This window comes from Notolabrus celidotus, chromosome 15 (genome assembly GCF_009762535.1).
Source record: "Notolabrus celidotus isolate fNotCel1 chromosome 15, fNotCel1.pri, whole genome shotgun sequence".
Taxonomy (NCBI): Eukaryota; Metazoa; Chordata; class Actinopteri; order Labriformes; family Labridae; genus Notolabrus; species Notolabrus celidotus.
Genome location: NC_048286.1, coordinates 30,224,578 through 30,244,256, shown reverse-complemented (window position 1 = coordinate 30,244,256; position 19,679 = coordinate 30,224,578). Strand labels below are relative to the sequence as shown.

General features: G+C 39.3%; 1 protein-coding gene across 1 annotated transcript in view; it reads left to right on the top strand.

The window, feature by feature from the left end:
- Nucleotides 1–19,679, top strand: part of astn1 (astrotactin 1) — a 616,195-nt gene that overhangs the window by 378,923 nt on the left and 217,593 nt on the right. Inside the window, exon 16 of the mRNA XM_034703125.1 lies at nt 601–789. Coding sequence (XP_034559016.1) covers nt 601–789 — 189 coding nt within the window. The remainder of the gene's footprint in view (nt 1–600; nt 790–19,679) is intronic.

Below are 19,679 nucleotides of genomic sequence, written 5' to 3'. Positions count from 1 at the left end.
TACAGAGCCGAGGTACACAGCGGGTACATAGATGGTTTTATTGATGTACATAAAATGTTCTGAAGATGTGCATCAATGTGGCACAAAACATTTATGTTCAGATTGCTTCTATTGTATTCCTTTGAAAACAGAGGGATTGATGTAGAGATGAGGAACAAGAGCTGGATTGCACTCGATGTATACAGTCTATACGGCACATGTTCAGCATACATAGAGGGAAATATGTACGGGGGGATTTACCGGTGATTCTGTGAGTTTAATCCTCATTCTGTGATGAAGAGCAGTTATAGTGGCATGGAAGTGTCTGTATTTGTTTGTGATCCACTCTAAGCCTGTGAGAGGCTCCAGCTTTGTGTATTTTACAGCTCAAACAAATAAAACAAACATAGCTAATGGAAAAATGCATTAAGAGAAGCAGGAGCTATGGTGTTGCCTTAGCAAACAGAACACATTTCTATATTTCCCTTCTTACCCCAAACCTCACTTCATGTATTCATTTATCTATTTCCTTCATTTCATTCCTCTTTTGATTGTTTGTTTTAACTGAAACTCACTTCTGTTGTCTGTTTCTTTGTTTGTGTTTTTCCTTCACCTCCCCAGCATTCAGCTCGGCCATCCATTCTCTGGACGGGGCGACGCAGCGGAGCGACTTTGTCTCCATCCTCCGGGAGTTCGGGAACCACTACGTGCAGGAGGCGATGTATGGCTTTCAGGAGTCCTGCACCATCTGGTACCCCAACAAACAGGTCCAGAGACAGCTGTGGCTCGAGTACCAGGACATCAGCAAAGGTAGGAGATTGCACTCACACAGATGTGTGCATTATGGTATATATCCAGTCCAGGCTTCAAAGATGAAGTGAACCTGGGTGTTTGACTTTAGGATGTATAGGAGCACAGTGTGATTCCTGCAGGTATTCAAATGAGGATTGATTGTACAGATTCATAATCTGTCACCCAGACAGTTTGCACTAAGGCCAGCAAGGCAGTGTGTGCGTGCGTGTGTGTGTGTGTGTGTCGGCAGAATGTCACACACATGGAGCTAGCAGGAGTGTTGATGACACTTCAAAAGCGGAGCAAATGGTTGCAAGGAGAAATACCTGAAATCTCACATGGGACCTCTTTTATCAGAGCTCTTCTCTCGCCCTGCTTTTTTTTCATTTTGGTCTTCGCTTGTTTCCCTCTGTAGACAGATGTAATCGCTCCCAGGGGGGCAAGTCTGTCGGAAACACTCTTTTGAGACTCTTGTTTGGACCACCAGATTTCAGAGTTATTCCCTGCACTCATTTTTAGAGGCTTAATTATTTTGGTAGATCTTTAATGTGGTTTAGATTGCTTTGGGCACCGTAAACAGTAACCATAAAGCACTTCTCATCACCAAGACTGGGTACTAAATGAGGATTTTGAATGTCTGGTAATACTGAAAGTGAATTTCTTTTCATTGAACATAATTTTTCAGTTAAAGGAAAGGATGTGTGCTGTTGGTCAAAGGCTTTTATTCGATTTTAGGTGGCATCTTTTTGTGGGTGGTGATATCATTTCACAGATTGTGAGTCAGCCAGGACATTTTTTAAAGCACTCCTATAGATTTGAGTTGGACACCCCGTTCTTTGCCTGAAGCATACTCAAATAATTTAGCCTAGCCTCAAACCCATAATTTCAAGTTTTGCCAACCTATGAAATGAGGCAAACTTTACACAACAAACTTAAAACAGGTAGTTCAGATAACCACTTCGATGTAATTTGCAACAAAATGGAACATTTTTTGGTTAATTAACCTAAAAAAAAATTTTCAGGCCAACGTTTTTTTTCATTTCTACAGTGTATCTGCCTCGATTCAATCTTGCAAGACTGAGTTTGACCTTTTACCTCTCACAAGAAAAACGTTTGCCAGTTAGCATAAGTTCGCTCAGAACGAGAAAACAATAATTTCTGAAATCACTGAAGGGTCACAGTCTTCACCTGAGAAATCAAAACATGTGTGCAGATTTTGAAGCAGCCAGGAGATTTGTTTGAAGCACTCCAAGGTGACAAGCTGATATAGTTGAATTTAACCTAGAGCTGCCTCTGCTTTGATAACATACAGTCAGAATCACAATCAGTGTGTGATATAACATAAAGTAGAGGTATGTTTGTATAGCTGGTAGGGATGTAAGGATATATTGCCATATTTTTTTACCATATAATGGTAAAAATTTGATACAAATAAGGGTGGATTAAAATCAATTCAACAAAATTTGTATTGGGATAATATTTTTTAACAGTAGAAGGCGCTATCTGCATTATACTCCACTTGTTCAACATCATTAAGCCTCTTGCTCTGCTCTCTTGTCACTCGCTGAGTGGAGGTGTTTTAAGTTTAAAGCATGTGTCCACAAAGATTATTTATAAGCCTGCTTCTCATTGATATTCAGTGTGTTAACATTTTGAACACCTCAATATGATCCGTAGCTGCTTAATACTGTTAGTTATATACACTGAGTCATGAAGGAAAATTTGGATTTAGGAGAAAAAATGCATTTGGCATTATTTTTATTTTATTTTTTGGCCTTTTTTGCCTTTTTATTTTATAAGACAGCTGAAGAGAGACAGGACATGTGGGGAGTAGAGAGTGGGGGAAGACATGCAGGAGATGGTCGACCGGCCGGGAATCGAACAGGTGACCTCTGCTACGAGGACTGTAGCCTCTGTATGTGGGGCGCTTAGACCGCTAGGCCACCAGCGCCCCGGCATCAATTTTGACATGGAAAACATTCAAGTTTTTTTAATGATTAAAACGATAATTAATTGTTAACATTTCCAAAGATCGACAACGGAAAATACTTGAAATTTACATCCCTAATTCAAAGAGATTGACCTTATTTGTTTGCATATTTAATACTTTCATTTGGGAATTGTTCACTTTCCATTTCTCTATAGTTGTTCTGAAATTTTCCAACAAGGTATTTTTGTATGGTGATTTTAGTTTTTTGCAAGTTGTGGAACAAATGTGTGCAGTGGTTTTATTTGAGTTACAACACACCTTAAAAATGAGAAAGGATTACTTTGTTTACAAAGAAATATTAGAGAAAAAATATATATTGCAACTGTCCATATCTGAGAATTGAAATAAAATAGTAGTTATTTAAATTTTGAGTTCAATCCAGTTTTCTTGAAAACCGTTAGAGAATTGTGAGTGAATCGATCGTGGATCAAAAATGGGGATTCGAATTGTGGTTGAGTGTATCCTTACATCCCTAATATCTGGTAAATAAATGTAATGCAGAAAGTATAGTGTCAGTGTTCCTAACACAGCTTTGTTATTTGTACAGGTGCTAGTATTTAAAGTTTTCAGCTGATCCCTTCATACACATGCTCATTCTGTAATGTCAGGCTTTCTATTGTGAGCACAGCTGCACTGACATCTCTTCATTATCATACCTTTAATAAGCAGACACACAAGACACATTCAATGACCTGTTTCTAAGGCAACTACCTGCAAACACTCATGTATCATTTGCACTGTGTAATGTACTCAAGTTAAACAATCAGTGTAAATGACAGCTTCATGCATGTGCATGTTGCTTCTGTTTGATGTCTACACTGTATGTGTGTGACACATCCCAAACAATGTAACGCTGCAGCGCTCCTGCCTTCTGTTTACGTCTCTCTCTGGCTGTGCTCTGTGTAATCAACATCATTCTATCTGGAGTAATTACTGTAAGCTGCACAAGCACTCTCCCGAAGCACTTCAAGCACTTGTACTTAAAAGAACAATCAAGGAAAGAAATGTCTTTGCTTTTTGTTTCATAACTCCAAATGCCAGCATATGTCAGCCATCCATCTTCCTGTCACCTGTGCGTGTTTTCTCAGTAAGCTGCAGCAGAGATAAGTAATAGCCCGTCTCCACCCGACGATTCACCTCGATGGTTCCAAACTGTCCGCAGCCGTTCTCTTTGTTTGCCTCGGCCACTTTTCTTCCCCCCCTTACTTTGTCCAAGGACACCCCCCGCTGTGTGGTACAGTGCACTCCTGCTTAGCTCGGTGCTGACAGATGGCATAAGATGACTGAGTTTTCCCACCTGCTGGAAAAGTGTATTACTCTTCATTTCCCGCACCTGTGACTCGCACAATTCAACAGAAATTAAAAAGAAACGCCATGACTCTCTTTTTCTGATTTTCATTTGTAAGCTGTGGTTTTAAGATTATCTCTCCTTGAATTTATCATCAAAACATTGTGTTTAGTTCGAATTAGTGAACCTGCATTTTGAGTGTTTTCTCTGCAGTGCTCAGATTATGTTTAGCTTCATAAAGTGTCCATATGGAAGCAAAAAAAGAGAGCTATAATACAATATATATGACATATTTGTTCACTTGTGCATGTGGGTTAGTCTGTCTTTATAGAACATTTAAAATATTCATATATCTCATATTGTGTTTGCAATGTAGCAGCTCTGCAGTTGGTCACTCACACTAGATGAAGCCCTTAAATGAAAGTCCAGCTTTTTGAGAAATAAATGAGTATTAAGTGGGCAAATTTATAAAAAGCTGAATATGAAATATTCTGAATGTTTCATGAAAGGAATTTCTAATTTCCTTCAGGTTAAATAAAAAGTCTTTAGCTGGTTTCCACACAAAATTGCAAAAAACGTTTAGCATCAGTTTTTCTCATTCGGTGTCCAGTAGGTTAACTGAATTTGTGAATTTGAACATTTTAAAAAGCTATTAAAATATTTTAACATTCAGTTTTCAATACTGAGTAATGGCTACAGAGAGTAGAGCACATAGCTGATGCTCAAAGCTTAAATTTCTCTCTTTTCAATCCTCAATGAATAGAAGTAGATTACATTTTTTTCCATGCATAAATGATCACGGTGAATAAGAAAGTATGAAAGTGTCAAAAGTCTAAAATTCTATATATAATTAAAAACTTTGAAAAATGTGAGCATGTTAATAAGGAGTGGAAAGACACTGTTCATGACATCTGAACAGGTTACCAATCTCAATGAACATGATCCGATTGCACAAGCCCTGGATCGGTAACAACATGCAACAAACCGGTCAATGCCCTGGTTTTAAAGTTATATATCTGCCTAAGCTTCAATCTTGCAAGACTCTGAGTTTGACCTTTTACCCCTCACAAGAAAAAAAATTGCCAGTTAGCGTAAGTTCACTCAGAAGGAGAAAACAACAATTTCTGAAACCACTGAAGCGATTCACAGTCTTCACCTGAGAAATCAAAACACGTGGACTTGAAGGAAACAGGTCGGCACGTCTTAAAACTCTGAAGAAAAGTGATAAGTTGGGGTATTATGCTCATTTATAGTCTCCATACTGTCCCTCTGACAGCTTTGTGAGTAGCTTTACATGAGCTCAATGAACTCATCTTAGACTGCTGTCTTTGAAATCCTTTTTTCAGCCTTTAAATTCTTCTTTAAACTACTGTCTCTTTAAGGTACTTTAAAGCGCTCTTGAACCTTCCCCCACTGTTTATATGCTGCAAAGTTACCATTTAGTGTACCAGTGTTTCTCTGTTGTTAAAAATCTGACCCACAAAGTCCAGAGAGGGACAAACAAATCTCCAGCAACCATGAATTATATTTGTTATGATCTTTGATGGAGATTTAACTTCACAGTGTCACAATTGGAGCATATTAAATGTGGATCTCACTTAGCTCATGTTTGACTCTTTGAACGAGCCATTCAGTGTCATCCTGGGATTACTACATGATACGTTTACCTCACAATGTGAGACTTTGTCAACGTTTAGTGCTGACATCCAACATTTTAACTCAATATTTCTTTATAAAATCCCCCAAAAATCAAGAAGCCACCTTTTTCAGTACATTGAGGTGAGACAGGGTGACGAAACCTTTGCTACAACTGAAGCATTAGCAAGCAGACCTGATATTAAACAGCTTTTCCATAACTTAGCTGCAGCTTGCCAAAGTCACAGCATCAATAGCAAGAAAATTTGGAAGGTGTATAACTTATCAGTTTAGCAAGGAGTGACAGCTTTTAAAAAAAGACACCTTATTTAGTTATCAATTTACAGTGGACTGAAAGGAATCAAACTGAATCAAATCACACCAGAGACTCCTCCTTGAGTGAGACTGGATCATAGTCATCAAGAGTTGAATTGGAGGGGCGCAAGTTTGCCTAGGGGTTTAACTGTGTTCCCCATATACAGTACATATAGAGACTATATTCCTTGTTGCAGCGTTTGCTGGTTTGACTGCCGTCACAACCTTTTGCTGCATGTCTTCCCCTGCTCTCTATTCCCCACATCCCCTGTCTCTTCATTATGTACTTTTTTGATGAAGGCAAAAATGTCCAAATGTATAACTCAAAAAAAGAACAATCATATCAGAATAGATCGTTTTGCACAGGAAAGACACACCCCAAAATGTAAATAAACCTTATTCTCTTAAATGTTTCTGATATTTGCATTTATAAGTAATATCTATTGACTTTAAAGATTTCTAACAAGGTCCTGGATGTTACAGTAACAGAAAAACACATTTTCCTCCACCTACATTTCTGCTGTTATCAGTCCTCATGTTGAAGCAACAATAAAAAACATCGGATAAGGTCCACGTGGGACTGAAAATCAGATTGTGAGAACTGGTGCACAATCTTTCCAGAATCAATTTTACCTGTCAGGCCAGGAGCGCAGTGATTACACTGCAGGCTGTGAAGATCTGAAATGATTCAATCTAAGTGGGTAACTGTTTCAAACTGGCACAGGACCATCCGTTTTCCAGGAAACGAAATAGATTCCATTGGCAAAAACGTGAAATCAGGGTCATCTTTCTTAATCTCTTTCTTGCTTCTCTGAAACGTCCTGGCCTTTTGGAGGGAGTAATGAGCTCACAGGAGAGTTTGATGATCCATGTCCTCGCCCTTTGCTCCAAATACAAGATGTGCCCGAGTGTAGCCTCTCTCCATATTCATCGAACAAAGCCGGGCGGATCTTTTTCTGCATATTAGCTACCTGGGGTACGGGCGCCTCCAGCTGTTTTAAGGCTTATTTATGTATATCATTCATGATTATACATCCATTGGAAACAAATATCACTGCATGTTTTTCTTCTGCACTTAAACAGGATCCTTTGTTAGTGGAAAGCTGGTCTGTTGCAGAAAGCAGACGTCTTTTGCTTTACTTTATTTGTGTCACTGCTGCAGATCAAAGCTCTAAATCGGTATAAATTGCACATATCTGGTTTGTATGATTTCATACTAAGAAGAAAATCCCATTCACTTAATCAGACACTCAGTGTTGTTTGGAAAAAAGAGAGGGGAAAGCATTTTGTGCGTTCTAATAAAAACAAATTACACTGTTTTCTCAAACAACCACTCCCCCTGAGTGGGTTTTCATTTTAATACAAAACCAATAAAGAGGAACTGTTATATTTTGCAGCAATTGTGCATCGACTGTGAATAACAAGTCAGCAGACCAGAGCTCAGTAGGTAAAAAAGAAGCCCACAGTACTCCACGGTCTGTAAAGTTAATTGAAGACTTACACCAGTTGTTTCCTAATGACCCAGAAACTTTAAAACAACACAGAGTTAGACACACACACACACACACAAACAGATATGTGTACTCATACAGAATGCCCGACTATCACTGCTGTATCAGTCATGTTTGGAGACACACGGCTATAGCTCATTAACTGTGGTCAGACAGTGTGTGTCTATGTGTGTGTACGTGTGTGTGTGTGTGTGTGTGTGTGTGTTTGGGAATGACGCCTTGTCTGGGTGATTAATAGCACTTTCTTCGCTGCACTAGGTTGTGATATGAGTTTCCCATTGTCAGACACATGACCTCAATTACCACGCCAGAGATCAGACACATACCGCCAGAAAGCCTCCGCTGCTCTGCTCATGTTTTAGCAGTTTATTACATCAAGGAAAGGACATGTCGGGGACTGAGAGACCTTTAAAGGCTGTTTCAAAGCAGCTTCAGTCCTCGTGTGGAATTTGGTTTATACTCTGTGGTTGGAGATTGTTGCTTTTACAAATCCTAATATCTGTTTTTAGTGACGACTTGTGAAATAACTTACACTAAAATAACTTTGTGTCCATATGCAAGCTTTCCTGATTCGGTTCACTCTCAAACCACACAGACAGTAGGAAACAAACTAGTGAACACAATCACCGGAAGAACCACCAAAGAACCATAACTGCTAATGAGGCTCAAGCACCCGTGATGAAGGTCAACCACATGTGCTGACATATATGAACCCGTGATAGGCTAATGAACTTTCCCCAGCATGGTAGAGGGATGTCAGTTTAACCACCACAAGATCTGGATGCTGACTTGTTAACCTTTACAGCCCTCATCAAGACAGTAACACTCATGTCAGCTGTGTTTTACATTCCACTGCAAACGTCTATAAGCCCGCCTCCCTCTTACCCTGCGACATGATTGGCTGTTCAATGCCGTCTTCTGTCTCATGTTGGGTGGCAACCATAGACTGTATAAAATATGGACGTAGTGTCCGTGACGTCACCCATCTGTTCCTGAGCGCTGTTTTGAAGCAAATCAACGGCGGCAGCCATATTGGAAATGCGGAACTCAACCAGGCAGAGTGTGAAGTAAAGGGGCGGATTTTGAGCCTCCTAGCCAATAGCTATGTGTTCCCGCCTGTCAGTCAAGTCAGTCATGTCCTTATTTGGGCAAAAACTTGTAATCTTAATATCTTCTGAACTGTCGTATCAGAAAAAATTCACCCCCTGTACAGTGTGTGCTGAATTAGCTACGAAGAGCCAAGCCGTTTTTTGAACCAGGCTTTAAACATGTTTATTTATGCTGCAAAGATGGTCTTTTTTGAATTGGTGTGTTTGTGGTTTCTGGTGTTTCTGCAGCCAGCCTCAAGCTCTCGGTGAATTGCAGTTTATAACACTTCAGCATGGGCTTCATAGTTTGATGCCGGAGGTTGCCTCTTGGTGGAAACTAGCATTTGCGGCACATTAGCGCCCCCTTCTTTCCCAGTGGTTGGAGGGTGTAATTACAGGTTTAGATAAATACAATTTTGATCAAACATTTGCTATATTTACATTGAGAAAAATTAAATCCAAATAACTATCATTATTGGCAGTGCTTATCATTTCATCATTGATTTATTGCCCAGTTCTAATTGGTAGATACATACAAGTTGACACTAAGAATTGATCTATAGATGATTTTATTGATTTAAAAAAGATTGATTTAGACATTTAGAAAACAGTCTTGTTTGTTTGGTGGCTGGTGGCATTTCCCTGGGACCTCAATTCTTATCAGCCATACTTGCTGGTTAAGTTAACATTAAACTGAACCTTATCTGACCGGTGTATGATGATGTATGTTCATCAATGACCCTTTATTACCTGATGAAGAAAAGACTATAATGAACTAAAACATATCACTGATTGTCGTGGAATTTTCATAGTCTTGTATATATTTATGTAAGAATGTCTAACTCTTGTATTCTTCCAGTCTAAGTGTCAAGTGCAGAGTAACTTCTCCTATGTCAGCCGAGGCTGCTTGATGATAGGCGAGATAGTGTCAGTGTAGTAATCAAGGTCTCTCCCCCTGCTCCTGTCTTTATCTGTGTGTTGTGACGGACTTACTGTCTCCAGAACTATAGCACAGGTCTTGTTCTGAATTGTTGTGTTCCTATTGTCCAAATATGGTTATCTAACTTTAGTGTCCTCTTTGGGGGAATAAAGGTATATGCCTGAGGATTTGTCTGACAGTCTTCTGTGTCCAGTGTCCAGTTTGTTGCTGAATTCCATCACACTGATGATTACAAGTCTGACTAACGTATTTAAAATTATTTTTTTTTTGATCAAAGTCTTTTTTATTTTTCAGATATACATTTAGAGCAACAACAACAGTAACATAGGACAGTCACAAACAAAAACAAACATGTCCTACCCCGTCTTCCCACAGCACTAGATCTCCAATAAGCACACAGCCAAACAATTAAACAGAAACATCTATATAAAAAATATTGATATATGTAAATAAGAAAAAAAAAAAGAATATATATATATATATATACATTTATATAGAAATAAGAATGAAAAAGTAGGAACGGGATCACAGAGACATGTTGGCAGCATATGATATGAACGGTTGCCAAGTGTTAAAAAATGTCCTGGTGCAACCTCTGATGGTGTATCTGATTTTCTCTAGGTGGACAAGACACATGACCTCCCTTATCCACTAGCTATATGTTGGAGGTACAGGGTCCTTCCATTTAGATAGGATAAGCCGCCTGGCCAAAAGGGAACAAAAAGCCATCATGTTTGCTTGACACCCATTAAAAGGAGCGTTCTCTGGTATATTTTATTTTTGTGTACAAGACAATGACAAGACCAACTTGTTGGATCTGGACCATCGGACATTTAAAATCCATGGTATTTCCTCCACTGTGCATCTGATCTGTCAAATGCATTCCTGTAACAGGTTGAGGTAGATGAGGGGCGCAGTGTTAACTTGGCAGAATCTCACTACCTCCATGCACTGCTCTCATTTTCATTATTGCACAGGTTTTCATATCATTTCATGAATCAGGCCATCAGTTTATATTTGTGTAGCTCTTAAGGATGTTCTCAGCTACGTACTGTAATAACATGCAGCTGACTTTCAGACAGCTAATTTACAAAAGAGGAGGATAGTTAATATAGTTAGTGAATAATAGTTAGTTATAATTCAAGGAGATGTGTAAAAATCAGGAGCTCTGAGGCTGCTCTGACAGCTTTGAGGAATTACTCAGACATTTTATTTCTGTCTTAATTTGTTATTTAAAAAAATGTTATTTTTCATTTTCTTGATTGTTTTTTCTTTTTTTTACAAAAATGTGTTTTGAGAGTTTTCTTCAAAAAATTTAAATGTACCATACCAATTCCTCAGATCACATGTTTTTATGAGTATGTTATTAAATACTGTGTGGGCTATTAGAGATGCCTCTCAGCTCCTCAAAAACACCCTTTGAATAGAAATACCAGAGGACCAGCGGCCTCTCAAAATGCCTTCAGAACACACACACACACGCACACACACACTGTGAATGTGATAAGCCTTATTCAGCGTCCCTCGTCTCTCGCTCGCTCAGTGAACTGTTGCATGCAAAATTTGTTAGCAACCAGTTTGCTTGAAAACAGGTTCAAAATAATTAGATGCTCTGGAGTTCTGTCAAAACACTCAAACTGCAATTAAAATTTGAACGTGCTTTGAAAACACACCACACAAGGTGACATTATGGAGCTTGTTAAACTGTTAAATGTCACATGGAATTGAAAATGTGGTACCGGCAAGAATGTCTGACTCAAGCTAAGGTGTGTCTGCATCAAATGGCAGGCTTATCTCTCCTTCTCTTTAGAAACATACCTCTTTTTTTCTCTCTCTCTAACTTGGACTCTCAAACTATCCTCCTTACTTCCTCCCTTATTTATAATGACCATGACCTCCTTCCACAACCTCAGCGCCCTCCCCCACCGAGCCAGGTGTCAGCTCTACCCAAACCTCCAGCGCGGTGTTGCGTGCTGGTATGTGTGCAAGTGTGAACACCCTGCCAGCAGCCAGGTAAAAATAGGAGCCTTATTTATTCTATTAGGGGCCTGTCATTTTAACAAAGAAGCAGCAGAGGAAGTCTCGCCGCAGGGCCAGAGAGTGGAGCAGAGGAGAAAGAGGGGGAGGAGAGCGGTGAAGAAGAGGAGGAAAGACACAGCAGAAAATGACCTCTGTGACCCTTTTACATCAGCACAGAACACACACGCTTTAGATTAGCAACACCTGCACTGCCCGGTTACCAGCTGGGTATTATGCAACACTCACCATTCAAACAACACAATGCTCTTCTCTTTCTACGTCTTTTATTTGACTTATTCTTGTAGCATCATTTAAGGGTTGTGATTTCAGTGCGTGACAGTCTTAAGCAAGGTCTTCTGCTGTAATGAAGAGCTGGGTGATGTTGTCTAATTGCTGATTTACTCTTCCTGAGGGTTGATAGTGCCACCGTGAGCAGCATGGCTCAAACCATACTCACACACTGCTGCAGCTAAAACAAAATGTACTGAATCATAGGCAGCCGAAACATCTCAGCCAAAACAGATTGTGACATTAGATTTGGAAAAGTCATATTGACAGCATATCATCAATATAAACGTCTATATCTGTAGAATAAGTCTAAATACAAATCGAGCCACCCAAACCTCATCACCACCACTACTAGCTGAGGCTGTAGCTTTAGTTAAAGATCACTCCCATAATGCTATAATGCTCTGCTATCCAGATGGATCTGGTAGCACAGCACAGTTTGCCAGTATTTGATCTAGTAAATGAAGATAAAGTTGTAGGCTGTGTCTGGTTAAACTGGGACATAATCACTCCGACAGAGCTAGCACATGGGAGAGGACTAGAGGATGGTGGTGCTAGCTCTGCTATGGAAAACTAATGTGACATTGTTTAGCCCACAGACTGTAATCCTGTGTTAAGACGTGTCAAGAAATTGTGCTCCATTTGAACTTTTTTTCTGAGTGTTTTCTAAGCTTTAGACCAGCCAGTTACTCAGAATATATTTTTTTCAAACTATTAGGAATGTTTCTTATTTTAACCCCCCCCTTTTTTCTTTTTCAAATTAGTATTTTATTTCATTTATTTATTTTTTAAATTGATTTTATGCAAATTGTTAGTGTTTCCTTGGCTAGACAGGTATAAATTTTACTTATGCATCATTCTGAGAATAATAATAAGAATAATAATCATCATCATCGTCATAATAATAATAATAATAATAATAATAATAATAATACAAAAATAAAAATAATATAAAAATAATAATAGTATCTAATTTTTTAGAACACTCTTCTATAACAAAGTTATATAGGGCTTTACATAAGTGTGATGGGCTGATGTACATATTAGGCAAGGCAAGACAAGGCAGCTTTATTTGTATAGCGCATTTCATACACAAGGGCAACTCAATGTGCTTTACATTGAAACATTAATAGCATTGGAAACAATCATACAAGCATAAAAGAGCACAATTAAAATGACAAATATAATAAAACAAAGAAAATAAGAGGAAAGGTAGAAATATATTAAAAATAAATTTAAAATTTGCATTTAAAGTGAGTTAAAATAAGCTAAAATTGGCAATAAAATAGTCTTAATCTTTGATCTAAAAGAGGTGAGAGTTGGAGCGGACATACAGCGTTCAGGGAGTTTAACACATAAAGACAGTCTCAGCCAATCAGTAGTGACCAGAGTATCCGCTCCCATGATGTCATTTTGCAGCTCACATAGAATCTACAACAGGAGTTACTCTGAAAAGCAAACCACATGTTTATTTTAATTTCCTCTAACACTGAAGTGTTGATCAGGAGGTCTCACCCCTACGCATCATCATCTGCATAGATGGCATCTCCATTCATTGTTATCATTGTGTTCCACATACTGTTTGACTTTACACCCTTCCTCTGACGTTCCTGTTCATTTTCAGAAAACAGTTCTCTGCTGTCTGTACCCAACATATTGACATTAAAGCCCCCGCTTTGAGAAACCTCACGTGACACAAGCCCCCTATTTATCTAAAGGTTTATAACACATATAATGTTCTGCATTCTTAACTGTTTGCACTATTTGTTTTGTGCTCTTTGAGTGCTCGCACTGTGCCCAGGTCAAGACAGAAATAACACCCAGAAGATGTGAAATGTTTTCTGACCATCTGTCATATTGTGCATTTTCAGCCTCAGGCCATGCAGTCAACAATAGATATTGTAAGTGTTGTTACTCAAGGTCTCCAAAGGTTGTTCAGAGTCATGCTCTTTTCTTCCAAGGCTTTACTACTGGAATATTTAAGATGGGTTAAAAAAAAAAAACATCTCACAAAAAGAGATTTAGAGAATGATGGTGTAGATGTGCGCTCCAGTAAAACAGGAATCCTCTAAAGAAGCTAACATCACGGTTGTATTGGGACTTGTTCTAATGAAACAATGCCGTCAACATTCAGCTCATATCTATCAGCACAGAGGACTTTGTCTCCCCAAGAGATGAGTCAGTTATGAAGGCTCGCCAATATTTGTCATCCTTTTGATTGTCATCACTACGTGTGATTGGCTGCTTCAATACTGAGCCAGGATGGATATACATCACTGCAGATATCATTTAATACAGTTTCAAAAGAGGTGAGAAAAGTTATCCTTTTTGCAGAAACATGATGGTACTTCAGTAAGTTGGGCTGTGCAGAGACATGTATCTGTATCTGTATCTGTTCAGGTGAATTAAAAGGGTTTGCTTTTATTTTTTAGCTTTCTTGTTATAATTAACATAAAAAATAACAACCGACGCAAACAAATTCACAATGAACATTACATTAAAGGAAGTCATGTTCTTTTTGTCAATGCAGTTGTGCTTTTAGAGCATCAAATTGATTTACCATAGGCATTTAAATGACTATGACACATGTCTACCTTCTCATACTATCACACAGAGTCTGAGTCTTTGTCTATAGTTATTGATAAAGCTGACACTTAACTGTAGCACATCAATTACAGTTACTTTAGACGTTCTTTGACTCATATTTAAAAATAAATATGGCATGATTGTTGAAAAGAAAGCAAACTGAAAATCTATAAATGTCATTGATTAAATAAAGGTTTGAAAATTGATGTGATTACAGCTACTTTGGAAAAGACCATTTTGCTAGTGTTTACTACAAAGGTCTGCAGAATCCTTCAGATTAGCAGCTTGTTGGAAAAAAAAGAGGGAAAGTGAGTATTTGCTGCATCACAAACATTCACACTGCTGCATCAGGGTTCCTAAAAACTGATATGTTTTTATATTTTCCTTTTCACTGATGAGGTTTTTCTTGCTTTAAGTAGAAATAAAAAATTATAGCTACATAAGTTTAGGTAGATTAAGTGCATACTAAGGCAACAAGGGATCCTGCAAACGGGACAGGACATGCACAATGACTATGTGAGACAAGAAAGAGCTAATACTCAGAAGATATCTGTTATGCGTTATAGGATTATGTCCCCATGTAAGTAAATTAAGGGGAATCATATTTACCAGATTGTTTTTTTATTTAGTTTTCTATAAGTAGATTGTTCTATAGGTCAGATAGACAATCGGCTGCTGTGGACATGCAAGACTCCAGCTGCTACAACCATCGCACCACTATCATCTCTTTCTCTTCATCTCCCTCTAGCCATCTTTCCAACCCCAACACGGTCTCAGCAGATGTGTGTCTAACATGAGTCTGGTCCTGCTGGAGGTTTCAGCCTGTTAAAGGAAGTTTGTCCTTGCAGCTGTAACTTGCTAAATGCTGCAAAGTGCTCTGCTCAAGGTGGATTAAGATGAGATCAGACTGAGTCCTGTCTGTAAGATGGGACTGGATTTTATCCTGTCTTCATGTTGGGTCTCTTAATAATAGAATAGAGTATAGACTAGACCTGCTGTTTGTCAGAGCATCTTGAAATATAATTTGTTGGGATTTGATGCTATATAAATAAAGATTGATTGATTGATGGATTGAGATTGATTGATATATCACAGGGCATCCTGGGGCTAGAATATAAGGTCAGATGTAGATCTGATTGAAGAGTTTACTCTGAGTGACAGTGACAGTATAGTCTGTCTCCAGTCAAGACTTCTGTAGAAGAGGAGTGCTTATGGAGGACAGATAAGAAGGTGAAAGAGGAATTGGTGTCAATGGACAAAAGAAAAAAAAGAAAAGAAACATTAGATTGCCAACTTTCAAAAAAAAGAGTGGTGGGAGTTTTGTGAGGAGGAAAGAGAAGAAGAAATCACTGCAGAGGAGGTGAGAGGAGCAGATTATAAAGAGTTAAGAAAGGCCATAACAAGGAGGAGTAGGAACAGTAGAGATGTGGAAGGGAACAGCGGAGCAGCTGTGATATGGAGGCCGGCTGAGAAGATGTGAGGGGATGTGGGTGGAGGTGTTGGAGGAGATGTCATCTGCCTCTCTGAGGAGGAGGCAGGGTGATAAATGTCTCCTGATTCTTCAGTTACCAGACAATTACAGACAGACGAGGAGCAGATGTCTGCCAACTCCAAAAAAAAAAAAAGAAACCATCTTCTCAGCGAGTATGGGTTTGTTTGTGTGTCTTCCAAACGCTTCTGATCCCTCATTGTATCAGTCTGCGTGTTTGTTTATGCGTGCATGTAGTGTGCCTTTTGTGCTTATGCGAGGGTTTGTAACTGTGAGCCAGTGTGTGTGTGTGTGTGTGTGTGTGTGTGTGATTCTGCAGCAGAAGGAGAGAGAAGAGTGTCGTCCAACTCGTCAAGTCTAACGAAGTGGAACTGCTCCAGCAGCTAAAAGTTGAAGTTGGAGATGAGAAACAGATTGTCCGGCTGCTCTGCCACAGAAAACCGGCTGATATCGAGCCTCGTCAGCACTTTCACACCAAACTCGCCTCGACAGGGCGGACGGAGCCAAGAGTGTATCAGTTTACATGCAACAGGATTACAGAAATCACATTACTACAGGATTATCTGAAAATATAGACAGAGGGGGAGAAACATGCGACTGGTGCTGAGAAGTCACTAATCAAATCACAGATACTTAAGGAGAGGATGTACAGTGGATTATCACACATATTAGACAAAGTGTTAGGAGCAGAGTTTGTTCAGTGTCTTATCAAAAGTGTGGAGTATTAACCAGTGAGATTATTTATGGACAAAACATCACTTTAACACTTCAGGATGTTGTCCTGGCAAAATGTTCTGACCCAGCGGACCTCTTGGACTTCTTGCAGACACGAGTTAAATAACCTTCTTAAAGCACTAGAGGAAAACTTGTTAAACTCTGGAGAGTGGCAGAAATCTGATGCACAAACAAGTGCACAGCAACACTAGCATACAAATATGGCACTGCACTCTAAGGAGGGGATTCACAAAGAATGGATGTGGGCACTAATTGCACCAAGAATTGTGCATCATTTTCCCCTGATATCTGCTCCATCACGATGTCTAATTCACAAAGCAAATTGCTCCAATAATATTCAAGCACAAAAACACCCACAGAGCGCTGCAGCTCTGTGCAGTCTCCTCCAGTTCTGCATTTGATCTATTGATAAAAGATGTGATCTCTGATATCGTGCAGTGCTCTGGACTCATATTTCTTTAAGTTACCAAAGAATTGCATTCAAACACACACAGCCACAGCCTGTTTGTGTATCATTTGATTGACTACATGCCCTTATTTTATACTTTTAAAATGCACGCTGTGTTTGTCCATTCAGTTTTATATTGTATGAAGTTGCTAACCTTTTGGGTAAGCATTATTGTCTGAGTTATACACAAGCGGCAAGCTCTGGTTTGAAAATATGAAGCCCGTGTCGAAGCGTTATAAACTGCAGTTCATTGAGCGTCCACTTGAGGCTGGTTGCAGAAACAGCAGAAACCACATACACACCAATTCAAAACAGATGATCTTTGCAGCAGAAATAAACATGTTTACAGCCTGTTTCAAAAAACAGCTTTGGTCTTCCTAGCTAATTTATCTGTAAGGACATGGCTGACATGACTGAGAGGCGGGAACACATGGCTGTTGGCTAGGAGACTCAAACCCCGCCTCTTTACCTCACACTAATTGCCCTTTTCCCCCGGCCCGCCTTAGCCCTAGTCTACTCGACTTGACTCGACTCTACTCAGTTTGTGTTGCGTTTCCACGGGCGCGGTACCTCGTGTCAGATACCAGTTTTTCATACCAGCTCTGCTCTGGTTCCAAGGGAGCTGAGCTGATACTAAAAGGTGACGGACATTGACGGACTGCCGGTCACTGATTGGTCAGAGAATGTCATCACAGAAGAGTCATGATCGCGGCGCCCAACACAGGAATCAATTGTTTGTGATTGTTGTGTTTGTGTCACGTTCGAAATGACGTGAACATGGGGCGCTGGTGGCCTAGCGGTCTAAGTGCCCCACATACAGAGGCTACAGTCCTCGTTGCAGGGGCCGGTGGACCATTTCCTGCATGTCTTCCCTCTCTCTCTAATCCCCATATTTTCCCTGTGTCTCTTCAGCTGTTGTATTAAATAAAGGCAAAAAGGCAAAAAATATAACTTAAAAAAAAAAAAAAATGACTTGAACGCAGTTTAGCGCAGCTGTGTTATGACGACCCCGCCCACCGTGAGTCGGTACTCGGGCTGGTGGAAAAGGTACCCGAGTCGAGTAGAGCCGAGTCGAGTAGGGCTGGAAATGTGTCGTGGAAAAGGGCCATAAGTTTGGTTGGGTTCAGCATTACCAATATGGCTCCCGCTGATGATTGGCTTCAAAACAGCGCTCAGGAACAGAGCCATACGTCCATTATTCATACAGTCTATGGTTATACATAAGAATGCTTCAATTAAACTCCCACTGTGCATCTATAACATGAATATACATGACATACAGAGATCAACACGCACCAGAGAAGAAAAAAGATTAATGGAATTGGTTTTGTTTGTGAAATGTGTTCCCTTGCCTGAGGTCTGAGTGCCCACTTCATACAGAAGAAAACATGTTTATCATTCTATGTGTTGAGTCTCAAAGCAATGGCTTCTCTTAATGACAGAAATTCATACTCAATTGACAAACTCAGGGGCACAATACATATCCCTGTTGAAAAAGGATCAGAAGAAAAACAGCATTTTTCCAAGCAAATTTTCATCCTTCTAATAAATCTACAAACATCTAAGGAGGTTTAAAAGTTACTACTTTATATTGCAGTATGGTTAAGATGTGCAGGCTTCTGGGTACATCACAAACTGAAATGAACCTTTCTATTCTGTCATTAATTTCATGTCAATGTAAAGACCTTTTGTCCCTAAAGCATCAATGTAGAGCACAAATACGTATTTAGACAAAGTGCAAAAAAAGAATCCTAAGTAGATAAATATCATAATATAAAAAACAATAATAGATAGATGTAGAAATAAGAAATACTTAGCAACATGGATGAATATGTATGTATGTATTTTAGACCTATAAAACACTGTCTATTGGTATATTTAGTGTTTAACTGTACGCTGGAGGATGCAAACTGTCTTTTCACGAGAGTAGACCAAACATGAAATTAGCATCTTGATCTGGATTGCAGCAAAGGCTTTCATCAGATCCCCATGAGGTTGTGAAATCCACTTAGAGTAGACGCTGTACTCGCAGGCATTAACAGCTCTGTAAACAAGCATGGATATTTATCCCATATGCCCATGTGTTCACACAGAGACCAGCACACACTTCCACACGCTCGGTGAGACAGAGCGGACGGTAGATCGTCCCTCTTTTCTCCAAGTTTTTCTCCCAGCTCAGCAAAAACAGCTGTTTTAGACCGGTTTATTTCATCAAAGGTAGAAGTCTAAAAGATATCACAGGGAGTGAAGAGTCACTCTGAGTCAGCTTACTGTTAGATAACTCTGGGTTTTTAAAGTTTTTAGGGAAAGGGAGGATTGGTTTCGTTTGCTACTGTCTGAATGCAACACACTGTGCCAGATATCTGTTTTTCACCTCTCTATAAACTCTGTTAAAGTCCTTCATCATAACAAACCCGACACACTGAGAGCTTTGTTATTATACCAGGTTGAACTTATGTGAGAGACTTTGTGTTTGCTGGCAAGTCAGGGCCAGCTACGGAATGAGTTCATCAGATTTTAAAACCATTATGTATCTAGTTTGTTATAATATATTCACCCTGATTAAAGGAATATTC